The sequence below is a fragment of the Euprymna scolopes genome, chromosome 8 (assembly GCF_053919585.1).
Source record: "Euprymna scolopes isolate OS-2025 chromosome 8, ASM5391958v1, whole genome shotgun sequence".
In the NCBI taxonomy this organism is placed as follows: domain Eukaryota; kingdom Metazoa; phylum Mollusca; class Cephalopoda; order Sepiida; family Sepiolidae; genus Euprymna; species Euprymna scolopes.
The window spans coordinates 706759-726663 of NC_136489.1; the positions used below are offsets into that span (position 1 = coordinate 706759).

General features: G+C 34.9%; 1 protein-coding gene across 4 annotated transcripts in view; it reads right to left on the reverse strand.

Annotated features, from left to right (window-relative positions):
- Positions 1-16899, reverse strand: part of LOC145283478 (tetraspanin-17-like) — a 42478-nt gene extending 25579 nt beyond the window's left edge. The window contains exons 1-5 of one of the 4 annotated variants that reach the window (XM_080132290.1): positions 16664-16899; positions 15564-15624; positions 10327-10490; positions 4664-4852; positions 826-1026 (exon numbers count right to left, since the gene is read on the reverse strand). In XM_080132290.1, the coding sequence (XP_079988416.1) occupies positions 826-1026; positions 4664-4852; positions 10327-10464 (528 nt within the window). In that variant the 5' untranslated portion in view covers positions 10465-10490; positions 15564-15624; positions 16664-16899. The other 3 variants (XM_080132289.1, XM_080132292.1, XM_080132291.1) reach the window with 3 other exon arrangements.
- Between the last annotated feature and the right edge of the window lie 3006 nt (positions 16900-19905).

Sequence of the window (19905 nt, forward strand, 5' to 3'; positions counted from 1 at the left end):
ATTTTTTACGTAAGGCGTAAACCTCTTTTTTTTTACTGTTTTTTTTTCAAACTAAACACAGCACAGTGCTGCTAATTCGTAAGGGATTACTATTTTGGATCAGATTTTTAGGGATACTATGTAGGGAGTTGGGCAGCGAGATGTGTTTGAATTTCTGCCTGACAGTACAGTCAGGGAAGCAAGGATCGATGAGGGAATTCCAAAGTCTAGCAGATCGAGGAAAGAAGCTATTTGAGTAAAAGACTTTACAGCATCTGGAGATCCCTAAAGTGTGGAGGGGGTTTTGCTGCTTGTCACGTTTGTCGGAGATATTTACGTCGAGAAGGTACCAGTGCTTTGCGTTCGTCCAAGCACTTACCATTAAAGTACTTATAAAACAGGGACAGAGATTGAACTGAGGTTGGAGTCTGGCCGACAGTGCGTAACCTATTACGCTGGTGATTCTTTTAAAACTCTATCTACGAGCAAGAGACTAGTGGCAAATGTACGAATTCAAATATGATGCATGGGAGAATAATTGCTTTGTAGAGATGCAGGATACTCTACGGTTTAAGTAAATTTATAGCGCAGTAGAGAGAGCTTACTATTCTCGCAGCAGCATTGCCAATTACCTCAATGTATTTGTTCCAATTCATGTGATTTGTGAATGTTTAGCCTAGGAGCTTGAAGGAAGTACTTGCAAGTAGTGCATCATTAGCCATAGCAATCAGTAGATGAGGAGGTTTCTTAAGCTTACTACCAGTATCTTACAAAAGCAATGCCATATTTGGATGGACGCAGTCACGTGTTGTTGAATTAAGAATTGTAATAACGTAGCTTACTTACCGATAAATGAATGTTATCGATGAAAAATCTGATGTCATCGTTTTTACTGCTGTCATCGGCATACTTTAGCATCGACTTCTGAAATGATTCTTCAGGAAAAAGTTTGAAAGCTTGTCTCACGTTGGGTAAGGTTGTATATAAAACGATGAACGTAAATAAAACTGCTTCGGAGAGAATTAAAATCAGAACGATATTTTTATACTGAAACAAAATCAACATAAAAGAGAAATTAATATAAAACGATGGAATTCTAAAGAAAATTACACGTTATGAAAAAAGAACACAAACTTGTCAAAAGTCAAATGATAATGTAGACGTTTATACAAGTTAGAAAAGTATATGAAGAAATGCGCCCAATATCGGTATTTTTATAAAAGCATTTGACAGGTTTTTAAAGCTTCAAGGTTTTAGCTTATTCATTAATTACATATATATTTTTTTAAATACTGGTTTTACTCATCGCAACATGACTGGGCTGTAAAACTGTGATTAATCATCAGCTTCAAACGAATATTTTTATTCTAATTATAGATTTTAACCAATCTGAAATAAAGAAAATATTCGCCTCCGGATCACGAACCCACTCGTACGACCGACTCCGACAGATAAAATGCAAGTTTCCTGGACTTTTTCCTTACAATTTACAAAGAAATCTCCTCGTTCTCCGTCCTGCTCGACTGAGATCTTTCAATCTCTATGTTGTCTCAGTAAAGATAAAAACAAAAACGTAATAAGTCCTCATATATACCTCTCCATTGCACAGTATATCCATACACTAAGGCTGACTGGGATAAATTCCGAACTTTAGTATCAGATCTACTTCTGCGTTCCAGGTTTAAACTCTATAGTAACAGACCTGGCTGACTGGTTTACTGTCTGTATTGGCAGCTTCATGCCCTCCAAGAAATACAGCAAAAACTTAACAGCCAGCTTTGCACACAGAAACTACTGCTTTTAATGAAATAGATGTTCTGAAACTAAAGCCACCTTTAAGACTACCAGCAAAAACTAAAAAAAAAAAGGATAATAAAGAACAGGATAGTCGTATGCTCAGTTTGTCAAGTCTAAAGTAGCTGAGCAGTGGCTTAATTTCCACGAATTTTAACGAATAACAAACAGCATACTGAACAGTGGCATGTCCTCCATCCTAACCATCATTAATGGACCAGAGGTAATATTATCATGTAACAAAACCAGACTTCTTACTAAGAGTTTGCAGCAAATTTTGCCCCTTGCAAGCAGTGCTGCACACTAACCGTATCCCTTTATGTGACTGAAAAACATTATGCGACATACAAGTATATGTGCGTGATGTTATCAAGCTTATTAAAAAAATGATTTCATTAAAGCAACTGACTCTGATAGGGGCTCTTATTATAGTGCTCCAAAAGCTTCAACCGGAACTAGTTCTCATATTTACAAAGCTGTTTCAACGTTGCCTTAGTAAACAAGGCTTCCCAACATTTTGGAAAACTTTATCAGTCTGCCCCGTATTTAAAAACGATTCTGGAGATCGGTACATTATAAATTTATCATTGCTAGAAAAATGCTGACCAACGCATACTACAATGACTATGTTTTGCGTGAACCCCATTTAATTCTGTCTCAGACTTTGTTGCAACGATACACGCTATCTCTTTGATATCGTAGTTACTGTTTACGTTGATTTGTAATCTATCTTTTGGACAAGCCAAATCTGTCACATTCGTCGTGCCGTTCGTATGTGCTCTTGGTTGAGCCTGGATGCGACCAAATGGTACATGATCGCATGCTACGTGACAATCAGATTCTAGACGCTCATACCAGTAATGGAAGCACGCTGTTGTAAAAAAAAATGTTGACACATATATATTGAATCGATTATTTTGTTACTGGTATCTACTGCAATTAAGGTGTAATCTGACCAGACGAATCCTTATGTTTGTCAAGTAATGATTGTTTCTGTAAGCTGTTCACTTGTTGATCTGGCGTACGTCAACGGTGATAGTGTCGTTGTTGGCAACTTGGGCGTTATGCATCCACTTCGTCTTACTTATATTTATCTTGAACCCGATAACATTACTCATTCGGTCGAGAGTAACCAGTGACCTATTTATATATGCTAGCGAGTTACTGACCTCTATAGTGTGATCAGTGTATATAGTTGAATTTGCATCCATTAATTTACTGCAACGTTTAGTAATTTCAAGAAATTAGACAAGTGTAAATAGTATACACCGAATATATATTTTTTTTTTAATTTTTTTTTTTTTATTACATTTTCACCCCAAACAAGGCAAATTGCCACTTTGGTGTAGGGGGCTACTATCAGGGGCAACAACTACTGGGGTACTATGTAGGGATTTGGGCAGCAAGGTGTCGGTTCACGTTACACTTGAACTTCTGCACGTCAGTACTGTTGGGGAAGCAGGGACCTGGAATGGAATTCCAGAGTCTTGCGGTTCTGGGGAAGAAACTATTGGAGTAAAAAGATCTTTTACATCTAGGGACCTCTACAGTGTGGGGGTGGGATCTAGTAGCCTGTCGGGTTTGTCGAGGGTGCTCGCGTCGTGGGGGCACAAGTGATTGCAGTTCATCAGAGCATTCACCACTAAAATACTTGTAGAACAGGCAGAGGGATGCAACATTTCGTCGATGGGACAGAGGCTGAAGCTTAGATGCCAGTTCAGGGCCTATCAGATTTGCGACTCTCTTTTGAACCTTGTCAAGGAGCGAGAGACTAGTAGCAGATGCACCAGCCCAGATGTGGCAGCAATACTCCATACATGGGCGAATGGTGGCCTTATAGAGGTACAGGATACTTTCGGGTGTTAGTAGTTTTCTAGCACGGTAGAGAGAGCCTACCTTTCTTGCAGCGGCCCTGGCAATGCCTTCAATGTAATTGTTCCAACTCATGTTTCCTGTGAACGTTAGGCCAAGGAGTTTGAAAGATGGACTCTCAGATAAAGGGTCGTTGGCCATTGCTATTGGTGGTAGAGAGGGTTTCTTGTAATTATTGAATGAAACTAGTTTAGTCTTGGCAGCATTGAACGCGACCAACCACTTTTGTCCCCATTCCACTACAGATTGGAGGTCTTCCTCTAGTGTTTCTGCCATTTCTTTAGAAATGTGTTCATTCGTCTTCCTGTCGTGTCTGCCATAGAGTGTAGTGTCATCAGCATCATTTCTCCAATTGTCATAGTTCAATTAGCATTTAAGCTCCCAAATCAAATATAGCTTCTAAATTACAGTAGATATTCTCGTATAAAACATGTTGACAGGATAAAATACTAGACTTTTAAGGCCGGTACAAATGGGCAAATACTGTAGCCTGTGGACTAAGTATTAGTGCTTTATGCAAAATATTAATATAAATGTAAGAGTAAATGTAGTATTGTGATGACTGATCCCTATTAATTCTCACTGTGCATCGATAAGGATGCCATAATAATTGGTTCAGTGAACTTCATTAGAGCAAAGGTCAATATAAAAGTTCAGCCATTTCTGAATAGTATTTTTCTGAGAAAACGTGGAATGTACAGGTAGATAGACAGACAAATTAAGAAAAATATAATAGATATTTAGTTATATCTTATTTTAAAATCACATCTTGTTGCCAGGTAACAACTAAAACGAAACGTTAAAATAATTAAGTAAAATTAGAATTAGCAAAAAGAAGTAATTCATTTTAAACTGAATCATATAACATGAGTTATTGATTTCAAGTTTAAAAATATTCAATCAAATACAAATTAAAAAATAATATGATTCTTTTTCATTCCAGGTAAAACCCGGCAGCTACAGTTAGTGTGTTATTAAAGAAAATAATGTCAATGAAATAAATAGTATGCTGACTTACAATGATGATAAAAATGGTGTTTTCCCTGAGTGCACCCCAACAGCCAACCGTAGAAACCGCAGTAGTGATGAAACCGACAACAATAAAGAAAATGGAAACGTCAATAATAACATCAACAGAGTCGTAAATCCGCTTACTTTTCTCGATGTGAAGCCAAATACTCATGGCCGCCAAAGCAAGCCCGGCTACCTAAAAGAGAGGAGAAATCATGCATAGAAGTTCATTTATAAAACTGTGTAAAACACAGCCTTTTTTAATTGCCGTAATATAAATATACAGCATTACCAATTAATAATATATCCGGTTTTAACAAAAGTATATATATATATATATATATATGTGTGTGTGTGTGTATATACGGTGTCCCAATAAAATGTATAATGTTTTTAAATTATCTCAACTTGCTACATGAATGCGCTATGCTACGTTTCCGAGAGATGTTTGGGAATAAAAACTAGTACTCCCAACAAGATGGAGCGCCTTCCTACTATCCTCATAACGCAAGAGCCCATCTTGACGGTCACCTGCCAAACAGATAAAATTTCAGCCATTTCTGCGTGGTAGGAGTACTGTCCACGCCCAGCAGATTTGACCTGCATGGATTCGGGAGGGGTATGTTAAACACAATATTCACATTACGAAACCAGCTACAATGACGGAGTTGAAAGCAACCATTAAAAGATGATGTGCTAATAATTATAAATGAACTGATTAGGAAAGTTTTAGATTCAACCAGTGACCGCTGTCAGCCGTTCATAGACCACAATGTCCAATAATTTAGAATATATTTGAAGGTCATGCCTCTCGTATATATATATATATATATATATATATGTATATATATATATATATATATATATATATATATATATATATATATATATATACGAGGGACATGACCTTAAACTATATCCGATTGTGAGGCCCCAGCTTGTGGGCTTTGGGAAGTGTGGAGTCACCCCTTAATTGCCATTGCTCATAGGTCCACTCTGACCCGGAGTGGTAGTACCTGTAAGGGTCCCAACTATGGGTTAAATAAAATCTGAATTGAAAAAATATATTAAAAACTTTTTCTTTAAAATCACTGGATTCGGCATTAAATAACCTGGAAAGGGTTGCTATGCCGTAAAACAAAAACAACCAACCAACCAACCAAAAATAAAATTAGCCGGTGTATACATTATTACAGTTCAATACATAATATAATAATTTAATTGAATACTTTTATTTCTAATTTATTTTCAAAATCGATCTCAATTTATACAATTGTATCTTCCTATTTTAAAGCATAAAGTGTCTTGATAACTGTTTTGTTTAATTTGGTGGCAAAACTTTCTGCAAGAATCTTTAAATAAACAGCTTGAGTTTTTAATAAAAAAAAAGTTTTAATTCATAATGGGTAGATATATACTAATATAGCACATTAGCTTGCTACATACACCCGTGGACCCACCCTCAAAATTGAAGAAAATGACTATGAATGAACCATTTAAAGTAGTACGAGTGAGTTAATGTTTCGACGAATAAATGAAAACAAAAATGAGAAAACATACTAGTAATAACCAAATCAATCAAAAGCATTTTAGTTGAATTAATGATAAAAATAGTTGAACGTAGAAAGCTGGAGAAGCCAGAGTTTCTCCGGGGTCACTAGAATAAATGCCAACCAATATACGTAAATCATGTTGTTTTTAATTTGCTGTACCCGATCAGATAATTTATCTAACTATTTACATGATTCCAAAACTAAGATATGTAAACCGTTTAACATCATCAATCCTCTTCTTATGAATATTTTTCTACGAAAATAATCACATTATTTCGTTTTGTTTTTTTGCTAAATTTAATCTCAAGTAATTAAGAACTCAGTTAATACAATGAGTATCATTTAAGACATTTGCTCGACTACCATTTCTGTAACTTTAATTTCGACTAGAATTTTAGTACCTAACCAGAAAGAAATGACAGCAATATTGTTTATCACTTTTTTTTTCTTTTCAGCCGTGGCGTCGGTATGTGGTTAAGAATTCTGCCAGTATGAGTCGCCACTACTACGGTTGCCTCTTCCTAAACGTGGCATTTATTCAAAGGAATTTCGCTCTATTCTATCACATGAATTAATGAGTAACGGCAATTCATCTATTTTGTCGATGTAATATCATGCCCAATTTTTTACGACTCGCTAGTCAATAAGTTGCTCTACACTGGCTCTATTTTCTAAGATACGTATTAGTGATATTTTCCTGATTCCGATGCAATTACCGATTCCGCACTAAATTTCCGATCCCAATACAATTAAGGATTCTGATTCCGATTTTTCATCAATCTCTAAATATTTAACTAGAAAGTTGCTAGTTTTTCCGATTACCGTAAAAACGATTTAAATGTGTTCATATTTTCTCAAGCGTAAAAATAAACTCGTGGGGGTAATCTTTAGATTTTAGCGTCACTTTTAGCGTTTGAGATCAATAGATATTTACTGTTTATTAATTATTACCAACAGTGAAAGATTTTGTTTTAAACAGAATCAAATAAAAAAGGTAATTAAAAGAATCGTTTTGGCATCGGAAAATATGCACAAATTTTTGCGATTCCGATACCCCTCAAAGTTCCGATGTTCGGATTCAGATTGATAGCCTTAACACTAATACGTATACAAAGCATAGTTCCACAACTAATTTTACATGGAGTCAATTAATTAGCATAAACATTTTTACTTTTTACTTTATTTTACATATTATTTACTTTAAGTTTGTTTCTTTTCTATAATTCAAATACCAATGACTTACATCTTGATTCTTTTATCTCTTTCAGACGATATAATAATTCCTATGTTCCCTAAGTGTATGCCATTTTTGAAATGGTCTTTTCCCTGTTAACTGCGGAGTGAAGCTAGTCCACACTTCCAGGGTTTGCCGTCGTTCTTCGAGAATTGGGTTAGTTTATTGCTAATCGCTCGAGGCGTCCTTACTAGAGAATACCGACGGAATTGCTCAGGCATTTTTGCAAGTCACGTTTTTATTTCTCCAAGGTGTTTGCCTTTTTCCTACTTCGTCGACCTTGTGTCACTTCTTCCTGTCGTGAGAAAGATAAACATTTTTATGTGACACCATATGTTTCCGCATAGAAAAGAGAAGAGACAAGTCAAAAACTAATAAACATCTTCGAGTTTAACTTTTAGCCTTTTTAACTAGAAGCAAAGTGGATTATCTGTTCAGCTACGACACTTCATTTTTTATTGCACTCGGTAGTTTATGTCGAAAAATCCGTCTAGACTTTTTTTTACATAGGCATCACCACTTATCAAGGCCAAGAGGCTATTCGAGGATAAGGGTTAAAGAGTGTACAATAGAAATGGGACAATATAGTAATCGTTATTAATGGAAATTCGGTAAATTTATTAACTTATATGGAACAGCTCATCAAAAACTTGTTTAAGTTAGACTTGAAGACAACTATATTGTAATCAGCTGGAAAGCAGAAAAACGGAATACAATTCCATAGGCGTGCAGTTCTAAAAAGAAGCTTTGCTCATGGAATCTACGTTTGAAGCAATTTTAACGTTTTATCTTAATTCGGGATGCCGTTGTATGAGGAGATGGATTTTTCCTACATTACGAACTAACTTCGTGTCTAATTGTCTCTGTATGGAAGGGGTGAGAGCAAATTTGAATTTATGCTTCCTTCCCTGATGCGGCACACACTATAGCTGGATTCATCCGTCTTTAACCGAATAAGGTTTCTATGGAATATCAAATTCTCAGTAGGCCAGTATGATTTTAACGACGTTAATTTGGAGATTTTTTTCTACAGAGAGGTGTCGTCATCCTTCCACACTTTAATATTTTTTACAATTGCTGTTAAGCGAAAGACGAAACCAAAAGCGAGAGAGAGAGAGAGAGAGAGAGAGAGAGAGAGAGAGAGAGAGAGAGAGAGAGAGAGCTATCCATTAGGCAACAACTTACTACGTATCGATGAAATAAAACTTCAACTGTGTAATACAAGACGCCAACTAGAAATATTTGCTACGGTCTAGTGATATTGAATGTATAACTTTTACTATTACTGAACAGCATTAATGGGAACGTGATGGTAGCTCGATGGTTAACGCAGACTAAAAATCTGGATGGGCCAAGTTCGAATCCAGTTCGTTCCATTCCACAGAAGGACTTTCACTTATGAACGTTGGCATCCTTCAAGTGGTTACTCTCGTAAGTAACCGATGCCTTCTAGAAAGAATTCTGAACAGAAAAATATCAGGGAAACGAATGCCAACAAAATTATCATGAATGCTGATCAACAAGAACTGAGAGGTGATGGTGGCCCAGTGGTAAAAAATAGGGACTGACAACCTGGGTGTGGCAAGTACAAACCCAGCTGGTTCCACATAAACACTTATAATTAGAAGCGTTGACAACATTCACGTGATTCCTCCAGTATGTACTCGATATCATTCTTGAAAGAATTCCTAATACAAAGATATAGAAGAAACGAATGCCAACAAAAAATCATCATCATCATCATCATCATCATGAATAATGCTCAATAAACAAACACACAACAATTAACTTTGAAATTCTCCCCAGATCGCAGCAAAAATGTTCATTATTACTTAGACGGACGTCGGTTTGTGCCACAAAGGACATCCGTTGAATCGCCGTTCACTTATTATCAGCTGCAAAGAATCTATTAAATGCTATTGCGTCGTTTAATAATAACCATTCAACAATGCTTTGAAAGCGTTCAGGTTATTTATTAGCTCAGCAGGTTTCAGTGCAATCCATAGTCAATTAAAGGTTATTGAACGCAAGAAACCAGTTTGGTGACAAGTTATTTTTATACTTGTTCTCATTTCAGTGCGTGTATGCAGTCGCCAGTGTTATTACAATTGTTTACACGAACAAACAAATGTTCTTTGGAAGTAATGAAACCGTACCGAAACATTTAATAATTTTAGATTAATCATTTAGATATTGCCAATGTATACTTAACATAAAAATAACCTTTTGGATAAGATCAAAATGTATTATCTGTCGAGCTCCTATCTGGATAATTTAGCCCCTTAACTAGATGCATAGACGTGTTAAGTCTACGTTTTTTTATTTAAAAATTTTCCAAATAAAATTACTCCCTCTCTACTTGATTTTTTCCACTGTTAAGTTCCATTCTCACTTTAAAATGGACCTACATGATTTTTTACCTAAGCAAACTAGGTTGCTTTTATTTAGAAAACGTTGAGAAGGTCTTAATAACCTGTCTTTTAATTTTGTTGTCCTATTCCCTGTTGCTAATGGTTTAATATTTATATATTTATGATAAAAAATAACTGTTCAATACATTGGGGGAACATTAAATTGGATGGTCTTTAAAGTAAATGTGATAATGTGGTGACTGCTATTATCAGAGTACAATACACAGGGTAGAATGTTGAATGGCCACCATTATCCCCACATTGCCTTATGCCTTATTTCTTAAAATGTATGCACTTAAAAAATCAAATAAATAATTCAAAGTGTAGTATATGTTTTGATACTAGACTTCCTCAGTCTGTGAAGGAGAACTTTTTTGAAACTGAGACAATCAAAAGCGTCTCTATCTTGTTAACTGAATTTATCTTATATCTAACTCTGCTCTCGTGAGGAGTCAATCAATCAGGTACTCACCGTGAAAATGAAGTTGAAAATAAAAAGTGAATACTTCGTGAAGAGGTTAACTTCAGATGAGTCATGGTGTTGTTTTATTCGCATGATTTTCTTCTTCCTTGGTAAAATAGTTTGAATTCCAACCACCTGATTCGTCATGTCGCTGTCGTTTTTCGCTTCAGTAACTATCAGCAAGGAAATAAAATGAACAAATAATCTTTTTTTTTTCTATCTCTCTTTCGAACAAATAATAGTCATACGAGATTACTTTTTCTCTCTCTTTCGAACAAATAATAGTCATACGAGATCACTTTCATTTTATAAGTAGACGTTTTATATACAATTAGTATGAGATTGGCTTAAATATAAGACACTGTTTACACATATTTAAACATACACAAAATATTTACAACTCGAAAAAGATACTCGTATTTATTAGGTAAATAAAATGAATCCTTCGAACAGATCAGTTTTGCACCACTTTTATGTCAGCTTAATAATATAAAACCATTATATATTATATTTGTATTGGAATCCTTTGAGATGAGTAATTTGTCTATTTATTTTATTTGCGAACTGTTATCCTCATCTTTATAGTTGTTGTTTCGGCTAAGTATTCCTATCCCGTCGCGGCTAACCACCTGGAAAAGGCCAGAGGATAAGTTGGCCGAAATGTGATGAAACAACAACAGCAACAACAACTATGAACATGAAAATAACAGTCCGCAAATAAATAAATAAAACCAGACACTTCTACAATCTAGAATATTTAAGAAAGCCCCATTCTCCCTATCAGAAATGTTCTTTTTTCTAAATAACAATCTTATTCTTTCAACACGAGCCGTAAACTGCAGAAGTTGCTGGTTTTATTTATTCGTTTATTTGCGGAATATTGATTTTAAGTACTTCTACAGCTTACGGGCTATGCTACTTTATACATAATTTTCAACTGAAATAACATTTTTACTGTATATTTTGTCTTTTAAATTTTTAAGTGTTCAAATAATAAGGTTGTTGTCTAGAAAAAAATATTCCTAATTGGGAGAATGAGGGCTTCTTAATTATTCTTTACTTTCATCCAAAAAGTTAATAAACAAATAATACCGTAAAAATTTAATTTAAATTGTAAATTCTGCCTAAAAATAAATATATAATGCTACGAAACCTTATATCTAGAATCCGTATTCCAATTTTGAATAAAATTACAATTTTGATACTATAAAATATTTAAGAATTTATGTTAAGGACTCTTAAAATTGAATTTCAGAGAATCCTGTTTTATTTGACGTCTTAATTGCTATAAATCTAATATAATGCACTTCTGAAATATTTGAATTTTCAAAGGTAATATTTTGCCTATATCATGCTGACGTGTTCTTTTCAGTACAAGCAGACCCATCCTCTCAGGCTTTACCTTCTCTCAGAGAAGGGTTACGTTTATTAATGATCGACTAGGAAGCCTCAGCTGGGGCACGCCGACGGGGTAGCTCAAGCATTTTTGTAGGATAGAAGGCGTTTATCTTAGTGCACTGGCTTCTCAAAACCACACCAGATCTTGTGTATTACTTTTTGACAATAGGTAAATTATGTCTAATACTTATTGCATTAATTACACAAAAATCAAAAGTATCTGAATTTTCATGGAAATCGTGATCCGGTGTTTAATCTTTTACATGAAACTATATTGAACTAATCGATGTTCGTAGTACCCACTTTTTTCATAACAGCTTTTCCCAAAATTTACCATGATCAGTTAATTATTACTGGAAGTTGATTAGTTATATGTGTCTGTGGATGTGTATTTTCATGTATAGACTTCGTCCAATACTAATTAACTGATCATGATTAATTATGGAATAGAGCTTATATGAGTAAGAGTGGGTAATACAGGCTATATTTAGTTTTATATCGTTTTCTATAAAGGGGCAAAACACTGTGAAATATTATATATAACATTATGAGAGATATATAAAATACTTAAATGTATCCAGGAGAAATTTAATAATAATAATAATAATAATAATATATATATATATATATATATATATATATATATATATATATATATATATATATATATAAATTAATATAAATGCCGAATTTTCTGAAAGGAAACGCAAATGATTGAGAGGCACAACTGGGAATTGATTTGGAAATTGGTGTGAACTTAAATAAATGAGGTGATTAGTTGTTTTATAGTTGTTTCTTATTTTGCGATATTGGTAGATATTACACTGGGCAACAAGTTTTTACTTTTGGAATGTTGTTTGGATTTGAGCTGAGGTAAAATATGTTTAGAAGTGCTGAATCAAGAAATGTCTTCCGTTTCTTTACATCAGGTCAGGTACTAAGTTTATTTGAAAAAAAAATCAGACCTCGTGACAAAATCGATTACATTTTTGTGGCATTATCACCTGATTTTTGTCAACACTTATCATCCTTAATAGGTTTTTAAGAAAAAAAGTTTTGCCAAAAACATACATTGATTACCTGATAGAAACATCGATTACTGCAAACGGAATGGTGGGCATGTAAATTGCATGTTGCTTCACCATTGTGCAAATGTGGAATTTGAAATTCCGTTTCTTCGAATTCATGAAATGCACAGCTGCAGGGAGGTCTATCTTCAGATTCCAACACCTTCTTGTTCAAAAACTTGGCGAACTGTTTGATTCAGTCGAGCTTAATGTACAGCGCTGGGAAAAAGTTTACTGTTTTTGTCTATCAGAAAGTCGTTGATGAAGTTACTTTCTTTGCAAGGCACCAACTCTTCTCGTATAAGTCAGTTCTTTGGAAGGCTTTATGACTTCAATCTGATCCCTTTTCGACATAATCACCCAGAAATGAATACGTTTGGTCAATTCAAAACATGGAATTTTAGCCTCACCAACTACTGAAATGCTCCATACATCCGTACATGTAAACAAAAACGTAAAAAAAAGGCATGAGGTCATAGCTTAAAAAATTGACCTGATTAATCAGGACCAATGTAAAATTTGGATTCAGTGCATCAGAGTCGTCCTTAATCAGATGAAAAAACACATACAACAACTTTGTTGATTAGTGTTATAATCCAAACCATTTATTAATAACTAGTTGTGCCTAATTGTGAACATTATTACCTTCCATTTGATTTCACTTTTTGTTTTCCTCATTTCTCTTTAATTATCCTAATTGGTTTTTAACAAATTATTTTTAAAGAGAATTTTGGGATTTAAATTTCATTGACAAAGTACAGTAAGTTTATTAAATTATTAATGGAATCAAATTTTATAAATATCTAACCAATATTGTTGAGGTAATATTGGTTTAATCTCTCTTTATAAATTACTAGCGGGGGTGGGGGCTCCTGGCTTTGCTCGGACGTAAAATACACTTAAATATGATATTTTAATTTCATAAATAAACTAAGATGAATTTACTGTTTGTACTGTAAAAAATCGTCTTACATTTTTGTAAGACGATTTTTTCAATTTTGACTCAATTTTAACCCTTGAAACAATTTCAACCCTTGAAACAATTTTAACCCTTGAAACAATTTTAACCAGCTAAATACCCATAAAAAACGGTCCATAAAAAAGCAATCATTTGAGGCCCCTAGCGCCGCTCTGTGACTTTTAGTTTCGGAAGAGATAGATTTTAAAAATATAGAGACAGACAGACAAACAGATATAGTGGGTTTTATAAATTAGACCAGTGAAGGGGCGCCCGGCTTTGTCCGAGTGTAAAATACGCTTAAATATGATATTTTAATTTGTCCAGATTTCGTTTATATTATTATAGAGTGGTGATTTCAAAAGTACTAAAAAATATTTGGGTGCTATCAGCTAGAATCGAAACCGTAGCATTCAAACAGATTGTTACCACTATATCAACCTGACACACATATGAACTAATTAAAAATTAAAATCAAAATTAAACTAAGATTAATGTACAGAATATATAATGATTTTTTTTTCTATTTTGACCCATTTTTGACCCCTTAAAACTACTTTAACCGGCTAAAGATCCATAAAAGAACGGTCCGTAAAAATCCAATCATTTGAGATCCCTAACGCCTCTGTGCGACTTTTAGTTTCGGAGGAGATAGAGTTTGAAAATATGGAGACAGGCAGACAGACGGACAGACATATAACCTTTTGTATTTTAGATTAAAAAATTTCAGTCTTTCCAAAATTAAGTACGTTTAAAGAAGTTTAAAGCCAGTTTAAATAACTTTCTATTCAACAGTTTCAACTTATTGAAAATTTTTAGAAATATCGTCGAGTTATGAAATAACTCATCATTTTTTCAACTATTAACAAAATATGAAAATGTGTGACTTGTTTACAAATTAAAAGACGCGCATTTAGTGGATTATAAGTAATAACGTTTCAATGCGATTATTAAAATGTTCGGTTTTGAACTGGGCGATACTGCATATTTTATTGCACTCAATAATCGATTAATCTATATATCTATAAACGTGAAAATGTGTGCATGTCTCAACCTACATACTTAACGACCTTTTGATCCACTGACTGGAAAGTTAGTATATAGAGTATTCAGACATGTGGAAAGCTTTTTAATCGAATTTCATTTGGAAAAAAAGGGCTGCTAAGGGGGGGTCAACATTTAAAAATTGGTACTTGGAGAGTCATCGGATTTTTATCTGTTTGTCAACTGCTTCACAAGGTTTAAAAACACTTTTAAAAGAACCTAGCTGGTCTAATAGTTATCGTTCTTGACTTACTATTTTTAGGTTTTGATTTCGATCTCAGCTCGAATATATTTTTTTTTTACTTACAAAAAGTGAACTGTTTGAAAAAACATAATGCATTAAGTAATTTAACGTTACATTTAATACCGGGCAACGCCGAGCACATCTTCTAGTAATAAATAAATAAATGTGTCAGATACGTAGAGGTGAGAAATACACATACACACAAACACGCGAATAGTGGTAGCACTTTTATTAATATAGATATTAATGTTCACCGATATGCTTTGAAATCCTTAAGATTCTTAGACATAAATATCTATGAAATTTGATAGCCATTTGGAGAGCTAGCTGCTTCAATATAGCCTGTTATTTGATCATTCGATAAAAAAATAGAGTGGCTAAGAAGAGTACTGGCGCACTGGTAGCAAATAAATACGGTTCACTTCACAATGCGATCATCCTCTGGACACGCTCTGTTGATAGGGAAATTTTATTTTTGAAACAAAGATTTAAAAAATACAGAGCAAAACAAACACAAAAAAAAAAAAAAACTTACGTATCGTTATTCCGTTTCTGCGTCTTCACATCCTTAGGACGTCATACTTCTCTGTATGTTGCTAGTTAAAAAAGATCGTATTATTTCGATTATTAGCATTATTATTTTAAATGTTATTCGAGAGAGAACATTGTAAAATCAAAGAATGAAAGAATTTATCTTTCCATGAAAATTCACCTTTAATAACGATTGAATTTTCAACTTTAAAAAATCTGTCACTTATAACTAATTGTTACTTGGATCACTAAGATTCATTTTTCAAATAGATTATTTTTATTAATTATTTAGCAATTAATTGTTGCAATCACAAATAAGCTAATAGTAAATTAAAATGGATGTGTTTTTTTTTTAAATCCTATTTAAAAATGTAATCCGGATCTTCTTATCAGGTAACATTAAGCCCAAAATTTTATTCGTTTCGGTAGTATTTTTGAACGCGTCTTTCAAGAAACGTTTAATCACATATGTATACAACTAAAAGGTCAAATTTCGCTTGTGTATGTGTTTCTCGCCGATACGTGACTTTGCTATATACACGTTGAAATATATATTTTATATCTATCTATCTATCTATCTATCTATCTACAATTATATAAATGCAACTTTGCCTCTCTGTGTGTGAGTCCATTCCTTATAGACTCCGAAACGGCTGAACAGATTTTCTTTAAAATGTATATATATAATTATTGCTATAATAATTTTGTATGGTATAATTTAAAAATATATATATATAGCGTTTTACAAACATTATTGAGAGCGAGAGAGAGAGAGAGAGAGAGAGAGAGAGAGAGAGTGAGTGAGACAGACAGACAGACAGACTGGCAAACACCCGAACAGACAGAGAGAAAAAGGAAGATAATAAAATATATTGTAGATTTATCTCACATTTTTCTCCATGCTCCGTCAATCAGGATCGTCGATAAAAATCCATATATTGCATATTACGATTGTCCCCGTGCCCCGTCTCCTCTTAATGATAGTATTCATGAAAGAAGTGCTTATGTATGTAATCCTTTCTTAGTAGAAAAAAATGTTTATATATCGGAAACAATGAAATCAACTTGCGTCTTACATATCAACAAGAGCAAATTTAAACTTACACTCGACTGTTCACGAGTAGGCGGATACAACAACCAGCTGCTTAGTGCTTCACTGCTTAACTGACACGCAACAAGGAGTACAATCAGGATGATACGAGGAAAAAAAATAAGACCGGAAAACCTGTAATTTTTGTACCTCTTTAGCAGTAAATAGTCAATTGATTTTTTTTTTCATTGTGACTATCTCAGCGGTGGGAAATACATTGTGTTTTATGATTATTTTCTATTTATTTGTGCGCGAGAGCGTAAGGTTATTTAAGGGTGAGGTTTGTAAATGTATATCAGGTTTAAAATAACATGTGATGTCAACGCAGTGCAGTCATAAAATCACGTCAATTAATGCAAACATGACTTTCTTTACTTTGAAAGTAGCAGCTCACTTTTCTACGGAAATGTGGCATCACGATTTATAGACAATTTCTCCTAAATGAATGAATGCAAAAATGTTCGGCTCACGCACACTACTAGTAGGGGGTCAAAACGACTTATTTAAAATTAATTCAAGTTTACATATCAACATCCGATATTTTTCATATGATCCCAGTAGAAATTAATGTTCAAAAATATATTTTATTAATTACCTATGTTTTGTAATTTTTTAAGTCTACGATTGTTTTATTTTTGATATAACTAATAATTTTGGTTAAGTAATATTACTTTATTTCGTGGATAATTATTTGCAAATCAACGAGATGCAGTTAAACTCATGATGAGTGATCCTTCTTGGTAATGATGGCAGGAGAGGTTTATTTTTTTTTAACGCGGCATTATTGTATTTTTTCCGGTCTATTCTATGGGGAAGCTGACTTAATGTAACAGAGTGCATGCGAAATGGCCCTACCGATAAAAAAAAAAAAAAAACACTATAAAAAGGAGAAAGAGTACATTAGAGAGGACAATCACATTGGGGATGTGGGTGACGTCCCAGCTGTAACGAAAAGTTACACGTGGAAATAGAATGAAGAAATTAATGTCGTTAGAAAAAATAGAATTCGAGTTATTACTTGTCCTATGTACCTTGCGACTTAAACTGCATACAACATGGGGATCCCGTTTGTAACGTTACACAAACTCGACGGTAGAAATATGTTTCTTTTTTGTATTTTAGTTTATTTGTATCTGAGGGTATTTACGGTGGGGTTTGTAAATCAAATATATCACCGAGATTTAAAATATCACCGGATGGTCACACATCAATTAATGCAGGCGTAACCGCCCTTACTTTAAAAGTATCAGCTCAATTCTCTATGGAAACGTGGCTGTAAATGGATACAGTGACGTCAAAACATCTAATTTGAAGTTAATCAAAATTTACACAATAGCAGCATACTGCGCCATGTTATTCCAGTCGAAATATAACTAATTTACGAATTGCTGTACAAAATGTAACAGGAGCTGCTAAAAACAGCCTATCCTGCCTTGACAGAGTACAAAAAAGACTTCGTGGCTTAGTGGGGGATGCCCTTTTGTCTACCCTGCAACCTCTCTCCCACAGAAGAGACGTTGCGAGCCTATCCTTGTTTTATCGTTATTTCCATGGCAGGTGCTCGTCTGAACTCCAATCTATGGTCCCCCTCGCCAATCTTTCACGAAAAACACGTTTTGATTTAGGCACAGATATAGAGTGGGAGAAATTTTTCACAGTGGATTCAGCTAGACGGGTGTTTTTCATGAAAGATTGGCGAGGGGGGGATCAGAGATTGGAGTTCAGACGAGCACCTGCCATGGAAATAACGATAAAACAAGGATAGGCTCACAACGTCTCTTCTGTGGGAGAGAGGTTGCAGGGTACAGAAAAGGGCATCCCCCACTAAGCCACGAAGTATATTTTGTACTCTGTCAAGGCAGGATAGGCTGTTTTTAGCAGCTCCTGCCCAGATATGGCAGCAGTATTCCATCCTTGGACGTACTTGGCTTTTATATAGATAGAGAATTGCATCAGTAGTGAGTTATCTTCTGGAGGGGTAGAAGGATCCCACCATCTTTCCAGCGACCTTGGCAATAGACTTGATGTACGTGTTCCATTTCAGATCAGGAGTAAAGGACAAACCCAGAAGCTTGTCAAAACACAGGGCCTCTCCCAGACGAGAGGCATCCATCCCAATTGATGCCAGATGGGGATAAGAGTGTTGATGATGTAAAGATAGGAGTTTGGTTTTAGATGCATTAAAGGTAACCAGCCACGTCTTCCCCCACTGAACCACGCGCTCGAGATCAGAGGAGAGAGAATCAGAGAGAACTTTGTCATTTACAGCCTTTGATGTGTTGCCGTAGATGGTCTTGTCATCAGCATAGATGTCAACGAATGATTTAAGTATGTGTCTAGGGAGGTCATTGATATAGATCAGGAAGAGAGTTGGGCCCAGGATTGACCACTGAGGGCCTCCAGCATTAATACTGCAGGCCTCCGATTTTTGTCCATCGACCACTACTCTTATGAGCCTATCGGAGACAAATGATTTAATGCTTGAGAAAACATTTCCTGTTATATCATAGCTGGAAATCTTGTGAAGTAGGCCCTTATGCAATACACTGTCGAAGGCCTTTGATATGTCAAGAGCAATTGCCCTAGAAAGGAAGCCTTTGTCAAGAGATTCACTAATCCTGTGGGATATTATCCTCAGCGCATCTGCTGTAGATCTTGCAGAGCGGAAACCATATTGTGTGTCACTAAGAAGATTGTTTCTGCTGAGGTGGTTTACTATTTCTCTATTTAATATGGATTCCAGCAACTTACTCATAACACACAGGAGACTTATTGGTCTGTACTGAGAGGGAGATGACTTATCACCTGAATTCTTAAATGCAGGGCAAACTGATGAGGTTTGCCAGGGAGTCGAAAAGCACTTCTCCTTAAGGCAGCGCTTAAACAGATTCGTAAGTATGGGAGCAAGTTCTGGTTGAAGCTTTTTTAACACTATAATTGGGATGCCGTCAGGGCCAGTTGCTTTACTGGAATCAAGGTTCTTGATTAGCTTGGCGACCTCATGCACGGATATTTGTATGTTACCTAGCGTGTTCTGTGTTATAGGAGGAAATATGGGGAGTTGATGGCCTTCGTCACATAGGATCGAATTAGCTGCAAAGTTCTTTGCAAATAGTTTGGCTTTGTCTGACGCTGACGAGATAACCTGTGGTCCATTGATAATGGTTGGGATAGAACGCACACTTCTGTTCATGATCCTATTTGTTATTTGCCAAAACTGGTGGGAACCAAGCCGCTGATCAGCTACTTTGGATTT